Here is a 19,949-nt window from a genome sequence, read left to right on the forward strand (position 1 = left end):
TTTGTATATTCTGGTAATAGACGCCCAATGGGCTTTTTTTGCGTTGTTGGTGCCCCCTTGTGTACTAAGCCGGTAATACCGTAAATCCCGGTGTGAGAGAAGGACGGTATGAGGGTACGAGGATAGGAAAATCTGGATACAGCCCAACCCTACCACCTAACCAGTTATCAAATAATGTTACCGGTATATGCAGTTATATCTTAACCAGCCGGTTCTAGCGAGTTATTTTGCCAAGGACCTCACGATACAATATTATCATGATACTTTGGTGCCAATACGATATTTATTGCGATTCCCACGATTCTATTTCTATTGCGATTCGATACAAGGATTTTATTGTGTTCCAAACATATTGCTCACCATATGTCTGCTGCAGAGGCACAAGACAGAGCCATGAAAAAACAAGTTGAGCTCAGTCATGGAAATAAAAGCGCTGAAAATAAATTGTCTCCCTGTTTAAAAAAAAGGAGGACAAGCTATGAAGGAAAAATACTGGAGTTTTTGTGCAGGTACAGCCAACTAGTGCAAACATATTGCGATATTGTCAACATGATACAAAATATCGCCAAAAATAATATCCTGATATGGAACTATACATTTTTTCCATCACTATTAGCTAGCCAGCTAACTAGCCTAGATAGTCAAGTAGTAATCCAGAGAACACCACCAACTAGTCTAGCACAGGCAGGAACCCACAAAACACAACAACAAAAAGCCAGCAGATAGAGAGAAGAGTTACCAATTGATGGCTTAGCTACCAAAGAAGAGCCTAGGAGAGGAGCTTCAGAGGGAGAGGCCTTTTCATCAGCCGAGGGAAAGCCAGCTAATCCAATAGCGATATTATGAGGTAAATCCACAGTGAACTTATTCGGTTAATCGCCATCACTACTGACACTCACAATGTACCCATAGGTCGGTAGGAAATAGAGGTTGCAGGCTTCACATTCACGCTCGGCACAGCACCTGGTTTCAGTCAGAGTCTCATTCCGAATACTGTCTTCCACTGGTTATAGCCATCGAAGTCCTCCGAGGTGAAATTAACACTGCATACAGTAGACGTCCCGCAGTTACCTTACTCCAATTCGCTTGCTTCAATCGGACAAACCGGTCCCACTTTAAAGCTAGCTTCTCGTTTTGGGCCACAAATGAGTCATAACCTCATCCTTGTGGGTATTACAAACCTCCTTGGCATATTTAGCTTTTTAAAAAGCTGTTGGGTCTGAAATGTAAACTAACACTAGCTACAGACGACGGAAAACTAAAACAACTCACCTCGCTTGACTACCAAATGCACAGGAGAAGAGGAGATGCACTTTGTTGAATTCATTTATATTGTTTCTTCTTCATGGATGTACATAGTAGTTCACCAATGCCAACACTTGGTCTTAAATGTAATTACATCCTAGCATGGCTAATAGCTAACATTAGCCAGCTGAAGCTAGCTAGGTAGCACCAGTTCTCCACATGAGATTTACAATATTGCATTGTGGGTAATTCCGAAGATATCTGAAAATATGTTGACTACAACTAAGTTACTAAGTCATTGACCACACTACATTGTTACTTTGGTGAGTAAAAAGTCATGCGATCTACCCTTTAAAACCTAAACAAATAGGGATGTTGTAAGGAGGGTAATGAGTGTCTACCTGGATGACTGAAAACAAACCAAGGAGGAAGGGAATGTAACTTGCTGTGAGCCAGAGCATTGACATACTCTGATTACGTAAAGGTCTGGAATGTTGGCTCTGACCCTCTGGGTGTGTTCTCTTGTTCTATGGAAGCACAGCAGCTCAGGATGGCTGCCCACCTATGACCAATGGATGCCTTACCAGTAGAACTCCAGGAACTAAGCTGAGAACTCATGTTTTCACCTTGGACAGACACAAGCCTCCCAGACAGCAACAAGTGGGAGGTTTACTGTTTTTAAACCATAGCAACTGGATCATCCGCAGGACTCTTCTAAACGACCTACCTTTAGGGCAGAAGATGGTCTGCTACAGCTTATGGAGGCCATGCTGCAGCACACGGAGAACTCAGCATGGAGTTGTAGTGGGTCACACAGCTCTACCACATATATATATATACATAATCGATTCCAGCAACCCACCCAGACAGGGAAACCATTGAGGACACTGAAGAGAAACACAAGCCTGTTTACTGAGATCCTACACTGACAACCCAGTTGGGATATCTTTGTTGAGAGAGTATCTGCCACCGCTTTCTGCCAGCATAGAACACAGATTCAACATATAGACTGACTGCCTTTTTCCAGTTTGTTTGTGAAGTAAACAAGTCAGTGGCTCAAAGGAAGCTCTTTCATAGAGTATAAATGAGTGGTTTGAGACTGATTGACTTCTGGTGACTGGGATGAAAGGGTACAACTCGTGAGAACTTTAGTGATGATTCTGTAATGGCTGAGGGATTGAGGATTCAACGGGGAGGCAGTGAACGTCAGGGGAAAAGCTGGTGTTATAAATTCTCTTCTGGACACAAAGGAGACCCATCTGGGTGGGGGTGTCTGTGTGTGGTCTTGTTCTTCTATCCTCATGGGGACCTGAAACCCCCAAATGTCCCCACAAGGATAGTAAAATGAGGGCAATTCTTCCTCGTGGGAACATTTCCCACGTGTCCATGAAGACAAAGGCTATTATCATCTTAGGGGTTAGGTTTAGGGTTAGAATTAGAATTAGGGTTAAGGGTTAGGTTTAAGGAAAATAGGATTTTGAATGGAAATAAACTTTAGGTCCCCAAGAGGATAGAAGAACAAGTGTGTGTTTGTGTGTATGCGTGTGCCTATTAGACACCCACTGTTCTATTAACAAGTCGTGTTGTCCATCGTATACCCAAATGGACCAACTGGCTTTCTGTTTGGGCCAGATGAACGAAGACACAGCTCCATGAGTAGACTGGAGGTGAGATGCCAACCTGTGCCATGGTGATACTACGGCCCCAACACAGCACCCTTCAGGTCCCACAGTTGCAGAGGCTGACACTCCCATTGTCACTTAGATGGTGGGTCACAACCTTCAATGGGTTTGAATGTTTTTTTAAATTGGAATAAAATACTCCAGTCTGAACTTAAACAACTAAAACCAGGTAGAAAGTGTGTAAAAATTATAATGAACCTATATTTTTTTAAATAATTTAACCTCTATACTAGTATTAAAATACAAAGTTATTAGCAGTGCTAATTCACGGATGTGGTTGATTTTGTGGTCTCAAACCAGTGAGCTTAACATTTTGGGCAAAATTGAATTATTGACAATAAAAAAGGTGGGACTTGTCATATAATTGGTACATTTACTGTCAATATAGAATGAAACATAGTTTCCAGATTGCAACAACCAAAAATTAAATAAATCACCATGCGAATATTGGATCATGACAGAAAACCTGGGCCAATTTGGGTCCCAAAGTAAAACCAGTAGATGACACTCCTAACACACAACAGCTGCAGAGCACAGAGCTAACATAGTTTCACAATAGAGCAGCCAAGCGTACAAAAATGTTACATTAGAATTTCCTTTTGATATTCCCTGTATGATTTCCAATGGCCATGTGTCTCCTGCCCCTCTCCTCAGATTAAAGCCTCCATTCAGTGTTTTAATGTTATTTTTAAATCATCACTGTATGTCTAATAAATCACTGTGTGTGTTGATTTAATGAAAATAACTCCAAAATATAATTGTAATAATTTAGTTCCCCGGGCATCTTATGGCCATTGAAATGCTGTCTGATTGTGTGGGAGATAGGAAATAAATCAGAATATATTTACATACACAGCCCTGATTGGCTGATAGGATGGTCTAGACTCTCCTTACCCAGATGAATGGTCATTGGTCTATTATAAATCATATCAGATTGTGATGTCATGATCTGGGCTAAAAACTCCATCCCACCTGAACAAGCAGACATTTCTGCCATCTTTTCAAACAGCTCATACACAAAAATGGCATTATCATAATTTTCACAATTTCAGAGTGTTATTTTAACCTTCTAGTGCAGTAATATTCAATGCCCCTTTAGTTCAGACACTCTGCTCATCAAAGAACAGACACATTGTGTTCTCTGGGAGGTGGACTGTCATGCGCAGCTTAGTGCCAAAATGACTACATTGTTATGTATAATGTTCACATCAAGATATACCACTGACTACGTCAGAACCAGTACAGTCCTATTTCACTTGGAAATGGATGAGTATTGCATCATTAGGCCTCTCTTCCTTTCCATCTCTCTTTCCCTGTCCCATTGGGGACTTGTGAGTCCCACACATACAGTATGCAGCTGCAGATGGCGTGTTAGTAAGCTGGGTTAGAGAGTAACTAACTGTACATGGCTTGTGGTGTTTTATGTTCTCTCACTGAGAACTTCTGGAGACCACACCAGAGTAAGCAGGACAACTTGGTCAGAGACATTCTTCAGCTAGCCCCTCCTAACTCTTAATATGTAAAAGCAGCAGAGCTGGGAACTCACTCAGTAAACTGGCTCATGTAGTCTACTGTATGTACACAGTTCAGTGGAAAGTCGGAAGTGAGAGCCTGTACACGCTGGTCCCTGCCACATCAGATACTGTCTGAGATAGACAGGGAGAGCGAGTAAGCTGTGGTCTATTGCCACCCTATGATTGGTACACCTACATTTCAAAATGTAACTTCACTGAAACGCCCTGCTTGACTTGGGTGAGAAGGCAAAGATATGACATGACAACACCGCACATCGACTAGCAGGTGACAGAAGAGCTAGGACATCAGCTCCTGTGAGAGGCGCTGGGAATCAGATGTGACAGTGATAGCTTCCATAAAAGTGCAGTCAACCTTTGGGTACGGTCTACGTTAATTACCTGTAAACTCAGGGCAATCTGGCGAATGTACATCATGTTCAGGTCCTCCAAAATGCGCAGTTTGTCCTCCATGTCAGCGTATCTGTTCATTGGCATCCCTCGAAGAAATATCCACAAATTGAGGTAGCCTATGATTGAATGTTTTCACTTCCACGCCCCCCTTTTAAAATGAATGTGTTACAAATGTGAGGCATTTAAGGGAGCTGAGAACTCAAATTCCCAAGGAAAAAAATGCTACGAACGCTAATGGTGGAAAATGAAAAACGTAGCAGGCAGTAACATGAAGATTTAGAGAAAAGACTAACTTTGAGAATGTACTGTTAAAGTACAGGAGGCGCGCAACAGTCTCCAAATCCAATGCGCAAAGAGCATACGCCATAAACGTTTTGTCTTTCGAAGTATTCAAACCAGTTTCTCTGTTAAAACTGCACAGCACTGACTTTTCCGCGAACCAAAGAGGTAGAGAGACGTGTGCGAGCGCCCTAACCGTATACAGTAACACTGTTCATAAAACATTCAGCTAGTCCACAGTGCATATTCTTGGCTACTTTTTTTTCAAGCAACAAAGGGCCTCTCAAACACCCACAGTCAACACCCCTCCTGGGCAGTTGTGGAAAGAATGGTCCTTTTTTAATGCAATTATTCTCTTTGTGTCCTTGCGTCCTGATTGTGAGTGCCGTCTGTCCGCTGTGACAAGACCTCTCCGCAAAAGGGCATCGCCTCCGCAGGAACGAACAGCACAACAAGCCCACTGTGCGCAATAATCGCCACAGGAGCCGGGGGACCTCGCGCAAAATTAACCCGTACAACGCGCCTCTCGAAACAGAGCATTAAACATAAAATGGGAGAAGAAAAAGAAAGAATGCAAGAAAGAAACTCCACTCCCTTTAAAATAAACAAATACCAAATACCAAACAATTAAAGGGGCATCTGAAAAAATGTAGTGGCGAGGGGGATAGCTTTGTTCTTTTCAGACACTTGATAACAAATTATATTAAAACCGTGTCAGATGGTGCATTATCACAGTTTGATAAAACAAGAAAAAAATATGCCCAACCTAACAGCAAATGAAAGATTAACCCCTGAAAACCTCGCTGTCATAAGGCAAAGGTGACAATGGTCGCAATTGTAAATGAGAACGTGTTCTCAATTTGCCTACCTGGTTAAATAAAGGTTAAATTTAAAAAAAAAATGAATGAGATGAGATGAGAAAAATATCTGAATTATTCATTTCTTAAGAGTGGACATCGTTCGTTTCTGTATATTCACGGACGAGAGGGAACTATTATGTATAATGTCGGACACCGGGGCTTTTGGGATGGCCAATTAAATTCATATTTGACAATACAAGTCCCGTATGACATAAACCTTTCCATTGCTTATTTAATCATGTTTTATAGACTATTCAGGAAAACCCTGTCCATTTAAAAAGAGGCGTCCTCAAACGGAAAACAGGCTAATGGATGCAATTCTCCAGTTTAAATAAAACCAAAAATTAGCTAGTATCATTAATACAATTGTGAAAACTATATGTATATTACTGAATTTGATACTCTAAAAATAGTCTACAATTTAGGGCTTGCAATCGATGGGAAGTGTATTTCCAAGTTGTAGCCTAATAAATAGTCTACAATTTGGGCTTGCAAGCGAAATGTATTTCGAAGTGGTAGCCTATTAAAGATGTCAGGCGTATATGTTTATGCGAAAATGTGTGTTATCCAAGCATCGGTGAATTTATTAACAGTATAACTTTCCAGCGTTTTCTCAGTTCACGCAGCCAAATGTTGGTGCCCGGTCTTCAACTTTTGAAGCGCTGGCTCTCTAACTTGCACATTTATAGTTATTTCTAGGTGTTCCTCTTCACCAGTGGAACGTCGGAGTCCTGAAATTGAGAGAATCTCAAAGCTAAACGTTCTAGAGTCCACTTTCTGCCAAATGTTCCTCTCATTTTCCTCAGAAACATGGCTGAAACCAAGAAAACTGCTCCCATCCCGGGCCGATCCCACCATCATTTTCTGTCTCTGGTCTCATTTGCGCGCGTCTTGTAGCGAGTTCAGGCGTTCCAGTGGATTACAGATGATGTGCCAGTGCATCTGGTGTGTGTGTCCTTCCATGTGGCGTGGGAGAGACCGCAATAACTACAAGCGAACCCCTCACAGGAAACTGTCGCCATCTCGCGCACAACTCTCACGACCTTCTTACACACATTTATTCCTCTGTTGTTCACAAACACTACAAAATAAAAACAAAAGTGCACGCACAATTTCCTACAATTTGCTAAAGTGAATGTTACACTCTAGGGTTTACAAGACAGGGAGAAGGTAAACTTTGAAAACAAATAAACTGCACTAAGCCCTCCCCACCACAGAGCACAGGAGCAGGGCTGAGGGATGGCAGCAGTAGCTCACCAAGAAAAGCCTTCAGCCTGAAGTTGAAATTACACAGCTAATCTTCCTCCGACACTGGGTTAGGTTATGTACAGTAAGACAATATATGTATTGTTCTAGTGGAGGGAGGTGGACAGATAAATAGTGGATTAGAATGCACTGGAGGGAGGGTGTTGAGTGAGGGGACTGCTAGCCACCTAGCAGTCCCCTCAGAAACTCTATCTGTCATGTGGAACTCTGCAGCAGCAGGTTGGCCAAATTCCTGTAGGTAAGTCACTTGTTAAAACTTCAAAACCACAGTACAAAAACAACATTAGAATGTTAAAACACAAACACTCTTAATCAAGGGAAAGAATCCTCTGCATAGTGCTCTCAGAAGCAGGAGAGAACACCTGTTCTCGTCTCTCAATGCTTCTTTCTGCTGAGAAGAGTTACAATGCTAGCTAGCAGGAGGTGTGTGAAGTCACTCCATTGCCCATGCAGGCATTAGGGCACATCTTTAGATCATGGATTCATGTGATTCTAGGACTTCGAGGCAGTGAAATCTATAGACTCTCTTGATGGAAAAGATCACCTACACAGAGCCAAGAACTATTCTAGAATTGTTGCATCAGAACTAATCAGTTGCTTGTTTTACATTACAGAACCATTCTATTATAATGTACCTGCGTCTATGTTCACCATATTTGATCAAATAGGAGAACATGTGGAAAATATGATGACCATGTCCCAAGGTGAGATGGGCCGAGAGAGAGAGAGAATCTTATCACATAACACACACATTCCTCAGTGTGCCAGTCTAGCTTGCCCTGGACCTTACGTAACAGCCTGGGATGTTGGGCTGCGTTCACAATGCCCGGCGTGCTTTGTGTTCCTGAGCGGATGTGTAGAGTAATATGGGACATTTCCTGTCTGTAATCAGCAGGGTGGAACACACGGCCAGTCGGCCAGTCAACAGGTAGTGGCTATTAGCTACAGACTAGCCAGAGCTGGCCAATCCTGGTCTTAGTTCCTCACCTGATTAAACTCCACATGATCTAGAGGTCGATGACTTTGATTGATATAGTCTTCGATATTATGAATCAGGTGATTTAGTGTGGGGTCAAAACAAAATCCTGCATACACTGGAGCCCTTCAAGAGCAGGGTTGGCCAGTCACTGCTATGGATACATTGGTAGGGGAGGAAGGGATGGCAGCTAAGAAGATAAAGGGAGAGTCTCCACTGTCCACTGTGTAACTTTAGCCCATTAAACATTAACCAACAAGCATGATTGAATTGGATTCTTTCACATGAGGAGAGAAACCCCCTGTTGGTTTGACCGTTTACTGTTCAGGTCATAAGTCAACCTACTGAATCACTAGGTTAGATGGGCCTGTCTAAAACACATTTCAATTCTGATCTCTGGCACAATTATTGGCAAAAGAGGCAATGTTGATTGGTCAAATGAAATTTGACCAAAATTTGAAATTGGGCTTCCTGTGTAAACACAGTCAGAGTAGGAAACGGAGTACAGATACATTGTCACGACTTCTACCGAAGTCGGTTCCTCTCCTTGTTCAGGCGGTGTTCGGCGGTCGACGTCACCGGTCTTCTAGCCATCATCAATCTATTTTTCATGTTCCATTTGTTTTTGTCTGGTTGTCGCACTCACCTGGTTTCAATTCCCTCATTATATATTGTATATGTTCCCTCTGTTTCCCCCATGTCCTTGTCCGGAATTGTTTATTGTAAGTACGTGTGCTTTATGTGACTGGTGCGATACGGGTTTTGTTGCCCATGTGTTTTGTTATAATTGTATGCCGGTAGTTATGTACATTAAACGTCTCCGGCTATTTACCAAATTCTGCTCTCCTGCGTTTGACTTCCATGCCACCAGTTACCCTGACATACATGGGAATGTGTCGAACTGACCAAGTTGCAAAAGTCCAAAATACTTGAGGGCATTTCTATCAAAAAGGACCCATGAACACCAACATGAAGTTACTAGGTGCACATCAAATTGGGTGTCAAATTTCAACCTTTCTTCATCTTCAAAATGTGGCATAAAGGCTTTGATTTGTGAATAAACAGATGGAAGGGGTCTAAGAAAGCATCTACCAGAAACGTTCTTAAAAAAGGTACAAGAAATACATCAAAACACAATAATGTTGACGTAAAGACCACCGCCAACTAATATGTACACTTATATTTACTTTTTGACAAATTCTTTACCTTCCGTAAATATTGCCTTCTGTCTTGTAATTTACCGTTACCAACTACTTTGTAGTACAAATCAGGAACCAACGATGTAATTCCATTACCGGGTGTAAATCCACTTCACTTACTGTGGTTTAATAACCAAAATAGTTGTTTTTTTTCAAAGTCAAGGTGTCATGTCATAGCTAACACCACATGCTTTCTGCAGACATCTTTCAATCTTAATTCGGAGATGATAGCTAACAGAGTTTTTGGGAAACGTGGTCGCATAAAAACCTGAGAAAGATTTTAACGTAATATAGTTACTCGTGTTTGCATCTGCACAGTTCTTACACTAAATTCGTTTTTTGTTCATTTTTTAGGGGGAAATTGTTAAAAGTAGTCCTTGTGTATAGAGTTGTACTGTTTGTTAAACTTTGAAAATCAAATGGTTTTTGTTTGTGTTAGCAGTTGATGTTATTCTTTAATAACATTAATAAAGCAAATCAGGGGGAGGAAAATAGGTTTATTCGAAGAGGACAACTCATATAGAAGTAGATGGTCATTCTTCCCTGTCCTCAGTGATGCTCTCCATTGAACAAAGGGACAGAATGTAGTTTATAACCCAGCCCTAGCCTGTGGTTGACCAATTAGAATTCCTTGCAGTAAAACTGGGTCAAATGGCCAAATAACAAGTATCCTATTTCAGGTTGAATATATAGACAAATTCCTCCCATGTCTCTGCATTAATCCCCTATTACAGAAAATCCACCATTTCCTTTGATGGTTAGTACTGTATTGACCTCTCGTCCTCTGTCTCTGCGTTGTGTATTTATCTTCCAAATATTCTTATATTTAGCATGCATTTTCAAGAGAAAAAACTGAGCCAGAGTGTAATTCCGTTACCGTGGAATTGCATTAATACTATGTGTGTGTAAGTCCTTTCGGTAGGAGAGAGTACCAGAGTCAGATCCGTTTAAGTGCTTCCCTACTGTACTGTCTCCAGTCCGCCACCAGTCAGGCAGCAGGGCAGGGCCACAAACCACAACAAAAGAACCCTGGCTGTCATCTACCCCCAATCAGTAAACTGAGCCCCACCCACGCCACAGCTCCCACGCACAAACATCAGCATGCGCTGATATAGACACATATAAATAGAGACTGTGGGAAAACATATACAAAACATCCCCCCACACACACAAAATCTCAAGGACACTTTGAGACGGTCAAGGACTGTGTGAACTTGTGAGCCAATAAATTATCTATGGAATTGGGTGTTAGTCTGAGAAACCATTTGATGATGTGGTACACTGTCTGTGTGATTCAGTGTGTTTTTCTTCTAGTGGGAGTCAGTAGGAGTCAGCGGGAGTCAGTCGGCAGGCGTATCATCCAACACACCTATTTCACCAAATGATATCGTCTGATGAGCTGTGAAACCAGACGGCAGTCATACAGAAACCCCCGGAGGACACACACAGACCCAGACATATGACAGAGGGAATTCACCTTGTTGTCTGGTCTCAATGTGACATCATAGCTCACTAGAATACTGTAAACGAGCTTTCACAATAGTTTAAAAAAAAATTGCAATATAGAGTGATATCATTGTTTTCTATCATTAGTGGGCATGTAGCGTGAAAACAGTGAATCACACACTTGGAGCGGTATGGGCGAGTAGTAGTCTACATCACGTTTTTCCAGCATCAGTAGCAGATGCTGCTGATGCAGTGAGTAACACACACACACACACACACACACACACACACACACACACACACACACACACACACACACACACACACACACACACACACACACACACACACACACACACACACACACACACACACACACACACACACACACAGCTAACAGGCTACACATGTTCACTGACACAAGCATTTCCTCCACACTTATCCCTCTGGAGACACTTCAACACCACGTCAGCTGGAGCCTGCCGGAACTTTCTGGGAGCGTCCAAGCCACCCTCCCTGGCCGCCTGTAAGCCCTCGGTCACTGTACATACGTTAAGCTTCATCCCATCACTCTGTACCCAAATTAACTCGTCATGAGCACATTAGCCAATTCAACTCCATTGATTTCCATCCTCATGAAGGTAACGTCTATATTGTGACAATTGATTGTTTTGTCTCTTTTGGATGAAGTTGGATTTCTACAGCTCATCAATTTGTCTATAGAGACGCATTTTGATGCATACTCAAAGAGATGAATCCTAGATTTACATGTATACACATTCTACATACAGTAGTTATGTAGACAATAGTTAGACGGAATGAGAAGTTTTTGCTCTGTACTACATAAGGACATTACACAAAGGAACAATGGCTCCCTCTACAGGAAAAACTGCAAACAGCGCGTTCCGTTTTCATACTTGGTGAGACTCTTAGCGCGCACGCACGCACGCACGCACGCACGCACGCACACACACACACACACACACACACACACACACACACACACACACACACACACACACACAGGATGTGAGTACTAAGTGAATCCACAACAAACCATGAACTATTTGTTAGTCCAAACAAAGCAATTAAGAATAAACAAGTTTGAGAGGTTGAGTACAGCACTGCTGGAAGACAGTGTTCAGTTGTCTCGTTTTCCTTCTTCAGGAAGTGAAAGGGAACCACAGCAGAGAGAAACCGCAGACCTATTTCTATCACCAACTGCCCTCTGAGGCCACAGTCAGTGTTCAAATGGGGGCAGTAAGAATGGGAATGGGGTCACTGGAGAAAAATCCATTCTGTAGCTATTAAGAATCCATTCTGTCGCTATTAAAAATCCATTCTGTCGCTATTACCTGAAGAGGGATTGTAAATGAGCATGAAGGGAACTATAAACTATAAAAGGGATCCAGAAATTAAAACAAAAACCAAGGCTAAAAGGGTAGTAAACAACAACTGAAAATGGACAGTTAGGTACACGTATTGGTGTACAAACACACTAGCTCATTCCTCCAGACCGACCGTAACCAGTGACCTCAGCCCTTGCAAAGTCAACAGCTGTCGAGCATCAAAAAGTTGAAGTGTATTTCGCAATAGAGTGGCAATATTTTCTTAGTCAAATCATAATAAAATTTTATGTCACATGCGCCAAATACAACGGGTGTAGACCTCATCGAGAAAACGCTTGCTTATGAGGCCTTCCCAACGATGCAGAGTTAAAAAATACAAATAGTAACACAAGAGGAATAAAACACGCAAGAATGGAACTATAAACAGGGTGTACCAGTATCAAATAAAATGTTATTGGTCACATACACATGGTTAGCAGATGTTATTTCGAGTATAGTGAAATACTTGTGCTTCTAGTTCTGACAGTGCAGCAATATCAACAAGTAATATCTAACAATTCCACAACTAACTAATACACACAAATCTAAGTATAAGAATATATAAATATAAATATATGAATGAGCAATGACAAAGCGGCATAGGCAAGATGCAATAGATGGTATAAAATACAGTATATACATATGAGATGAGTAATGCAAGATATGTAGGCCTTGAGATAGAAGCTGTTTTCCAGTCTCTCGGTCCCAGCTTTGATGCACCTGTACTGACCTCGCCTTCTGGATGGTAGCGGGGTGAACAGGCAGTGGCTCGGGTGGCTGTTGTCCTTGATGATCTTTTTGGCCTTCCTGTGATATCGGGTGCTGTAGATGTCCTGGAGGGCAGGTAGTTTGCCCCCGGTGATGCATTGTGCAGACTGCACCACCCTCTGGAGAGCCCTGCGGTTGTGGGCGGTGCAGTTGCCGTACCAGGCGGTGATACAGCCTGACAGGATGCTCTCAATTGTGCATCTGTAAAAGTTTGTTAGGGTTTTAGGTAACAAGCCAAATTTCTTCAGCCTCCTGAGGCTGTTGTGCCTTCTTCACCACACTGTCTGTGTGGGTGGACCGTTTCAGTCTGTCCGTGATGTGTACGCCGAGGAACTTAAAAAATGTTCCACCTTCTCCCCTACTGTCCTGTCAATGTGGATAGGGGGGTGCTCCTTCTGCTGTTTCCTGAAGTCCACGATCATCTTCTTTGTTTTGTTGACATTGAGTGAGAGGTTATTTTCCTGACACCACACTCCGAGAGCCCTTACCTCCTCCCTGTAGGCCGTCTCGTCGTTGTTGGTAATCAAGCCTACTACTGTGTGTGTGGGGGTTGTGTGTGAGTGTGTATATAGTCAGTGCAAGATAGCGTCAGTGCAGATAGTCATTTAGCTATTTAGCAGGCTTACGGCTATTTAGCAGTCTTATGGCTTGGGGGTAGAAGCTGTCTTGGAGCATGTTGGTCCGAGAGCCGATGCGCCGGTACCATTTGCCAGACGGTAGCAGAGTGAATAGTCTGTGGCAAGTTTTTGGCCCTTCCTCTGACATCGCCTGATATAGAGATCCTGGATGGCAGGGAGCTCGGCCCCAGTGATGTACTGGACTGTCTGCACCACCATGCTTTGGGGTCGAGGGCAGTGCATTTGCCATACCAAGTGGTGATACAGCCAGTCAAGATGCTCTCGTTGGTGCAGTTGTAGAACTTAAGGATCCGAGGGCCCATGCCAAATATTTTCAGTCTCCTGAGGGGGAAGATGAGGTGTCGTCCCCTCTTCACGACTGTGCAGGTGTGTATGGACCATGTTAAGTCTAGGGCCGGAACGATACCAGTATCATGATACTCGTTAGTATCGTGGCCAGGAAACGTAACAAAGTGTATTTAACTTCTTTAGGAAAACAGCCCTAATGCTGTAAACAAACATTACTTTGTCATCCAGTCACACTTATTCATTCTCCAAGCTATAGCACAAAATATTTTACATACAGAAGGTTTTTAAAAGAACAAAGAGTCTGTTCTGCTTCGTGTTATAATTTTTACCACACAGCACTGACTTCAATCAGCCACCAGCCTACACACACACACACATGCATGAACATGCACACCACACACACATGCATGAACATGCACACCACACACACACACATGCATGAACATGCACACCACACACACACACATGCATGAACATGCACACCACACACACGTTTTACTCAATCATCTACAGACATCTACCTAGTATTTTGGTTACAATATGTACTGTGAAATTCCACAACATAACTATAAATCCGTCCTGAGCATACATGCACAAACACACAGAAGGAGAGAATGAGAAAGCACACCCCTCTGAGAGGGAGGCCCTGACTGCCTCTACTCACAATGGCCAGGTGTTGATGTGATGTGTGTGGGAGAGAGAGTGAACAGATCCTTTGTCCAAAGGAAAGGAAAGGAGAGGGGGATGGAGGGAAGAGTACAGGTGCTGTAAGCAGACAGGCATGTGACCTGGCTCTGGTTCCCCTGTTCCAGAGGCTTAGGATGCATACCTGGCATTCTATTCCCTATGTAGTGCACTACTTTGACCAGAGCCCTATTGACTAAATAGGGAATAGTGTTCCAATTGGAATGCAGGCTTAGTGACCGTGTGAACTTGAAGGTGTTTATGGGCTGGTCATGCTGAAGTGATAGGCTACACTTAAACCAACTGGCTCTGAATAGTAATGCAAACAGACCACCACCCTATGCACTGGACTCTGACACTCTGGATACTGACACCACCACCATGTAGACTGGACTCTGACACTCTGGATACTGACACCACCACCATGTGCACTGGACTCTGACACTCTGGATACTGACACCACCACCATGTGCACTGGACTCTGACACTCTGGATACTGACACCACCACCATGTAGACTGGACTCTGACACTCTGGATACTGACACCACCACCATGTGCACTGGACTCTGACACTCTGGATACTGACACCACCACCCTGTGCACTGGACTCTGACACTCTGGATACTGACACCACCACCATGTGCACTGGACTCTGACACTCTGGATACTGACACCACCACCATGTAGACTGGACTCTGACACTCTGGATACTGACACCACCACCATGTGCACTGGACTCTGACACTCTGGATACTGACACCACCACCATGTGCACTGGACTCTGACACTCTGGATACTGACACCACCACCATGTAGACTGGACTCTGACACTCTGGATACTGACACCACCACCATGTGCACTGGACTCTGACACTCTGGATACTGACACCACCACCCTGTGCACTGGACTCTGACACTCTGGATACTGACACCACCACCATGTGCACTGGACTCTGACACTCTGGATACTGACACCACCACCATGTGCACTGGACTCTGACACTCTGGATACTGACACCACCACCATGTGCACTGGACTCTGACACTCTGGATACTGACACCACCACCATGTGCACTGGACTCTGACACTCTGGATACTGACACCACCACCATGTGCACTGGACTCTGACACTCTGGATACTGACACCACCACCCTGTGCACTGGACTCTGACACTCTGGATACTGACACCACCACCATGTGCACTGGACTCTGACACTCTAGATACTGACACCACCACCATGTGCACTGGACTCTGACACTCTGGATACTGACACCACCACCCTGTGCACTGGACTCTGACACTCTGGATACTGACACCACCACCATGTGCACTGGACTCTGACACTCTGGATACTGACACCACCACCATGTGCACTGGACTCTGACACTCTGGATACTGACACCACCACCCTGTGCACTGGACTCTGACACTCTGGATACTGACACCACCACCATGTGCACTGGACTCTGACACTCTGGATACTGACACCACCACCATGTGCACTGGACTCTGACACTCTGGATACTGACACCACCACCATGTAGACTGGACTCTGACACTCTGGATACTGACACCACCACCATGTGCACTGGACTCTGACACTCTGGATACTGACACCACCACCCTGTGCACTGGACTCTGACACTCTGGATACTGACACCACCACCATGTGCACTGGACTCTGACACTCTGGATACTGACACCACCACCATGTGCACTGGACTCTGACACTCTGGATACTGACACCACCACCATGTGCACTGGACTCTGACACTCTGGATACTGACACCACCACCATGTGCACTGGACTCTGACACTCTGGATACTGACACCACCACCATGTGCACTGGACTCTGACACTCTGGATACTGACACCACCACCCTGTGCACTGGACTCTGACACTCTGGATACTGACACCACCACCATGTGCACTGGACTCTGACACTCTGGATACTGACACCACCACCATGTGCACTGGACTCTGACACTCTGGATACTGACACCACCACCCTGTGCACTGGACTCTGACACTCTGGATACTGACACCACCACCATGTGCACTGGACTCTGACACTCTGGATACTGACACCACCACCATGTGCACTGGACTCTGACACTCTGGATACTGACACCACCACCATGTGCACTGGACTCTGACACTCTGGATACTGACACCACCACCATGTGCACTGGACTCTGAAACTCTGGATACTGACACCACCACCATGTGCACTGGACTCTGACACTCTGGATACTGACACCACCACCCTGTGCACTGGACTCTGACACTCTGGATACTGACACCACCACCCTGTGCACTGGACTCTGACACTCTGGATACTGACACCACCACCCTGTGCACTGGACTCTGACACTCTGGATACTGACACCACCACCATCTGTTACTGCCTGGTTTGAGAACGCTGTGAGCTTGAAACATGCTACTGACTAACTGATAGGTCTGCAATCTGTCCGTCTGTTTAGTTCCAGAGAGTATTATCAGTGCTCTTATGTACAGGAACAAAAACATTAAACATGTATGAATGCAGACATTCCATCTCTACCCATCCAGGTATACTCCAGGGGGATATGGGTGCGTTTGAATATGTGTGTGTGTGTGTGTGTGTGTGTGTGTTCCTATCCTTCTCTCAACTAGGTTAGTGAGAGACCTCCTCTGCCTAACTATCAGTACAATAGACAAAAAATAAACTAGTGGAATGGCCTCCTGAGTGGCGCAGTGGTCTAAGTGCCACTAGAGATTCTGGGTTCGAGTCCAGGCTCTGTCGCAGCCGGCCGCGAGCGGGAGACCCATGGGGCAGAGCACAATTCTCCCAGCGTCGTCCGGGTTAGGGGAGGGTTTGGCCGGCAGGGATGTCCTTGTCCCATTGTGCACTAGCGACTCCTGTGGTGGGCCGGGTGCAGTGCACGCTGACACGGTCTCCAGGTGTCCGGTGTTTCCTCCGACACATTGGTGCAGCTGGCATCTGGGTTAAGCGGGTGCTGTGTCAAGAAGCAGTGTGGCTTGGTTGGGTTGTATTTCGGAGGACACACGGCTCCTGGTTGGAGGATTATGGATTTCCTGCTTATTCCCTCTTGATTCCGGGCAATCTTCCAACTGGGATTTCAGGAAAATCTGGGAATTTATTGAAAGTTCCCGGAATTTTGCAACCCTACCAATGGGAGTAATCTTCAGACTCCTAGACTGTTGGAAGGTATTCAGGAATGATGCATCTCCATCGAACTGTGTTGCATAGACAAGTCTTAACCCATGACAGCTCAGGAGTCTGTGCTCACACACAAAAGCCTGCTTGTGACTGTGTGAATGGGGCTGCCGTGAGAGGGCGTTGGTGTTAGTTAGTCATTGTCTTTGGTGTGTGTAGGCTTTTGTGTGTGTGTATATACACGTGTCCATACACATCACTGATAGGGGCATAGACATTCTAGAGACAGACTTGTGTTAGTCACTTCCTGCCAAAATACAGAAATACAGCTGATGCATGCTATGTTGTTGTCTCTTGTCGCAATGTGTGTTTTGTCCTATATTTTAATTTCATTTTTAATCCCAGCCCCTGTCCCCGGAGGAGGACTTTTTACAGGCTGTTATTGTAAATAAGAATTTGTTCTTAACTGACTGACCTAGTTAAATAAATGTTAAATAAATCATACTGCCTGTATTTCTGTATTTTGAAAGTACATATCTTGAAAACTTGATTGTTGACATGCAAAACATTTTGGGACTATCAACAATGGACGAATTAAACAAATACCAACAGATAGTTTATGGGTGGAATTTTACTTTTAACCTACAAATGTATCAAAAATGTCCTGCCTCTGGACAGAGTCTGCTGATCCTGGCCCACAGGCGTTGGACATGAGTGTGTGTGAGTATGCGTCTGTACAGGGGAGGGAAGGGATGTTCAGCACATTCTCAACAGGTCTTCAGCTGTTCAACCATAACCTGACACCCTCTACTGATTGCTACACAACACAAGAGATGTGTGTGTGTGTGTGTGTGTGTGTGTGTGTGTGTGTGTGTGTGTGTGTGTGTGTGTGTGTGTGTGTGTGTGTGTGTGTGTGTGTGTGTGTGTGTGTGTGTGTGTGTGTGTGTGTGTGTGTGTGTGTGTGTATGTGTGTGTGTGTGTGTGTACACAAGAAAGCAAGCATGTGTATGTTGACTGCCAATGGGAAAAGGAATCAAACGGGGTGTATTCTCTAAAGGAAAGGTTTAATCAGAAAAGAGGACCAGTCTGTATACTAAAGTAGAGGTCTTCACGGGTCCAAAAGTGGCTTTCCCTCCCGACCTGATATGCATAAAAAATATTTTTAAAAACTGAGACATTTAACTAATGGACCCGAGGACACTCAGACCCGTTTTGAAAAGGCCTGTGGAAAAACAGACCCCTTATGGTTCGGATCTGATAGACCAGTTCATATCCGAGAGAAGAAAGAGAGAGAGACTGAGGAACTGCCAGCGCCATTAATAAATCAGAGATATTGGCCAAATGATCCACAGTTAGGCCCTTCGTGTCCTTAAAAACGACGCAATAACAAATTACCAAAAAAACGAGTTGTAATTTGATGATTAGCATATTCAAATCTTTATAGCCTATTCATGGATTGCACGTTTAGTCACAATATTGTTTTGAATATTCATTTTAGGACTGATGCCCAGCTGAGCATTCTACTCAATGCAGTGTCAATGCAGTGTCAATAGGTGCTGATGAAGATCTTGTCTGAAGTAAATAAAGTAAACAGGACGATGAAAAACAAATGATAGACCCACTAATCACAAACCAGATGGGATGGCGTATCGCTGCAGAATGCTGTGGTGTCCATGCTTGTTAAGTGTACCTTGAATTCTTAATAAACCATAGACCATGTCCCCAGCTAAGCACCCCCACACCTCCTCCTCCATGCTTCACTGTGGGAACAACACATGCGGAGATCATCCGTTCACCTACTCTGCGTCTCACAAAGACACGGCGGTTGGAACCAAAAATCTCAAATTTAGATTCATCAGACCAAAGGACAGATTTCCACCGGGCTAATGTCCATTGCTCGTGTTTCTTGGCCCAAGCAAGTCTCTTATCAAATCAAATGTTATTGGTCACATACACATGGCTAGCAGATGTTATGTGTAGTGAAATGCTTACGCTTCTAGATCCGACAGTGCAGCAGTATCTAACAGGTAATATCTAACAATTCCACAACAAAACCTAATACACACAATCTAGTAAAGGAATGGGGTAATAATATATAAGAATAAAATATATGGATGAGCAGTGACAGAGCGGCTAAGA

The 19,949-nt window shown here is 44.0% G+C and overlaps 1 protein-coding gene across 7 annotated transcripts in view; it reads right to left on the reverse strand.

Moving 5' to 3' along the window:
* rtkna (rhotekin a) overlaps window positions 1–19,949 on the reverse strand; it is a 108,657-nt gene that overhangs the window by 59,220 nt on the left and 29,488 nt on the right. Inside the window, exon 1 of one of the 7 annotated variants that reach the window (XM_055918815.1) lies at window positions 4,841–5,569. The exons of 5 other annotated variants lie outside the window; for them this stretch is intronic. In XM_055918815.1, coding sequence (XP_055774790.1) covers window positions 4,841–4,936 — 96 coding nt within the window. In that variant the 5' untranslated portion in view covers window positions 4,937–5,569. Of the gene's footprint in view, window positions 1–4,840; window positions 5,570–19,949 lie in introns of those variants that run through there. One more of the 7 variants, XM_055918814.1, reaches the window with a different exon arrangement.

Source organism: Salvelinus fontinalis, chromosome 4 (assembly GCF_029448725.1).
Source record: "Salvelinus fontinalis isolate EN_2023a chromosome 4, ASM2944872v1, whole genome shotgun sequence".
NCBI classification, from domain to species: Eukaryota; Metazoa; Chordata; class Actinopteri; order Salmoniformes; family Salmonidae; genus Salvelinus; species Salvelinus fontinalis.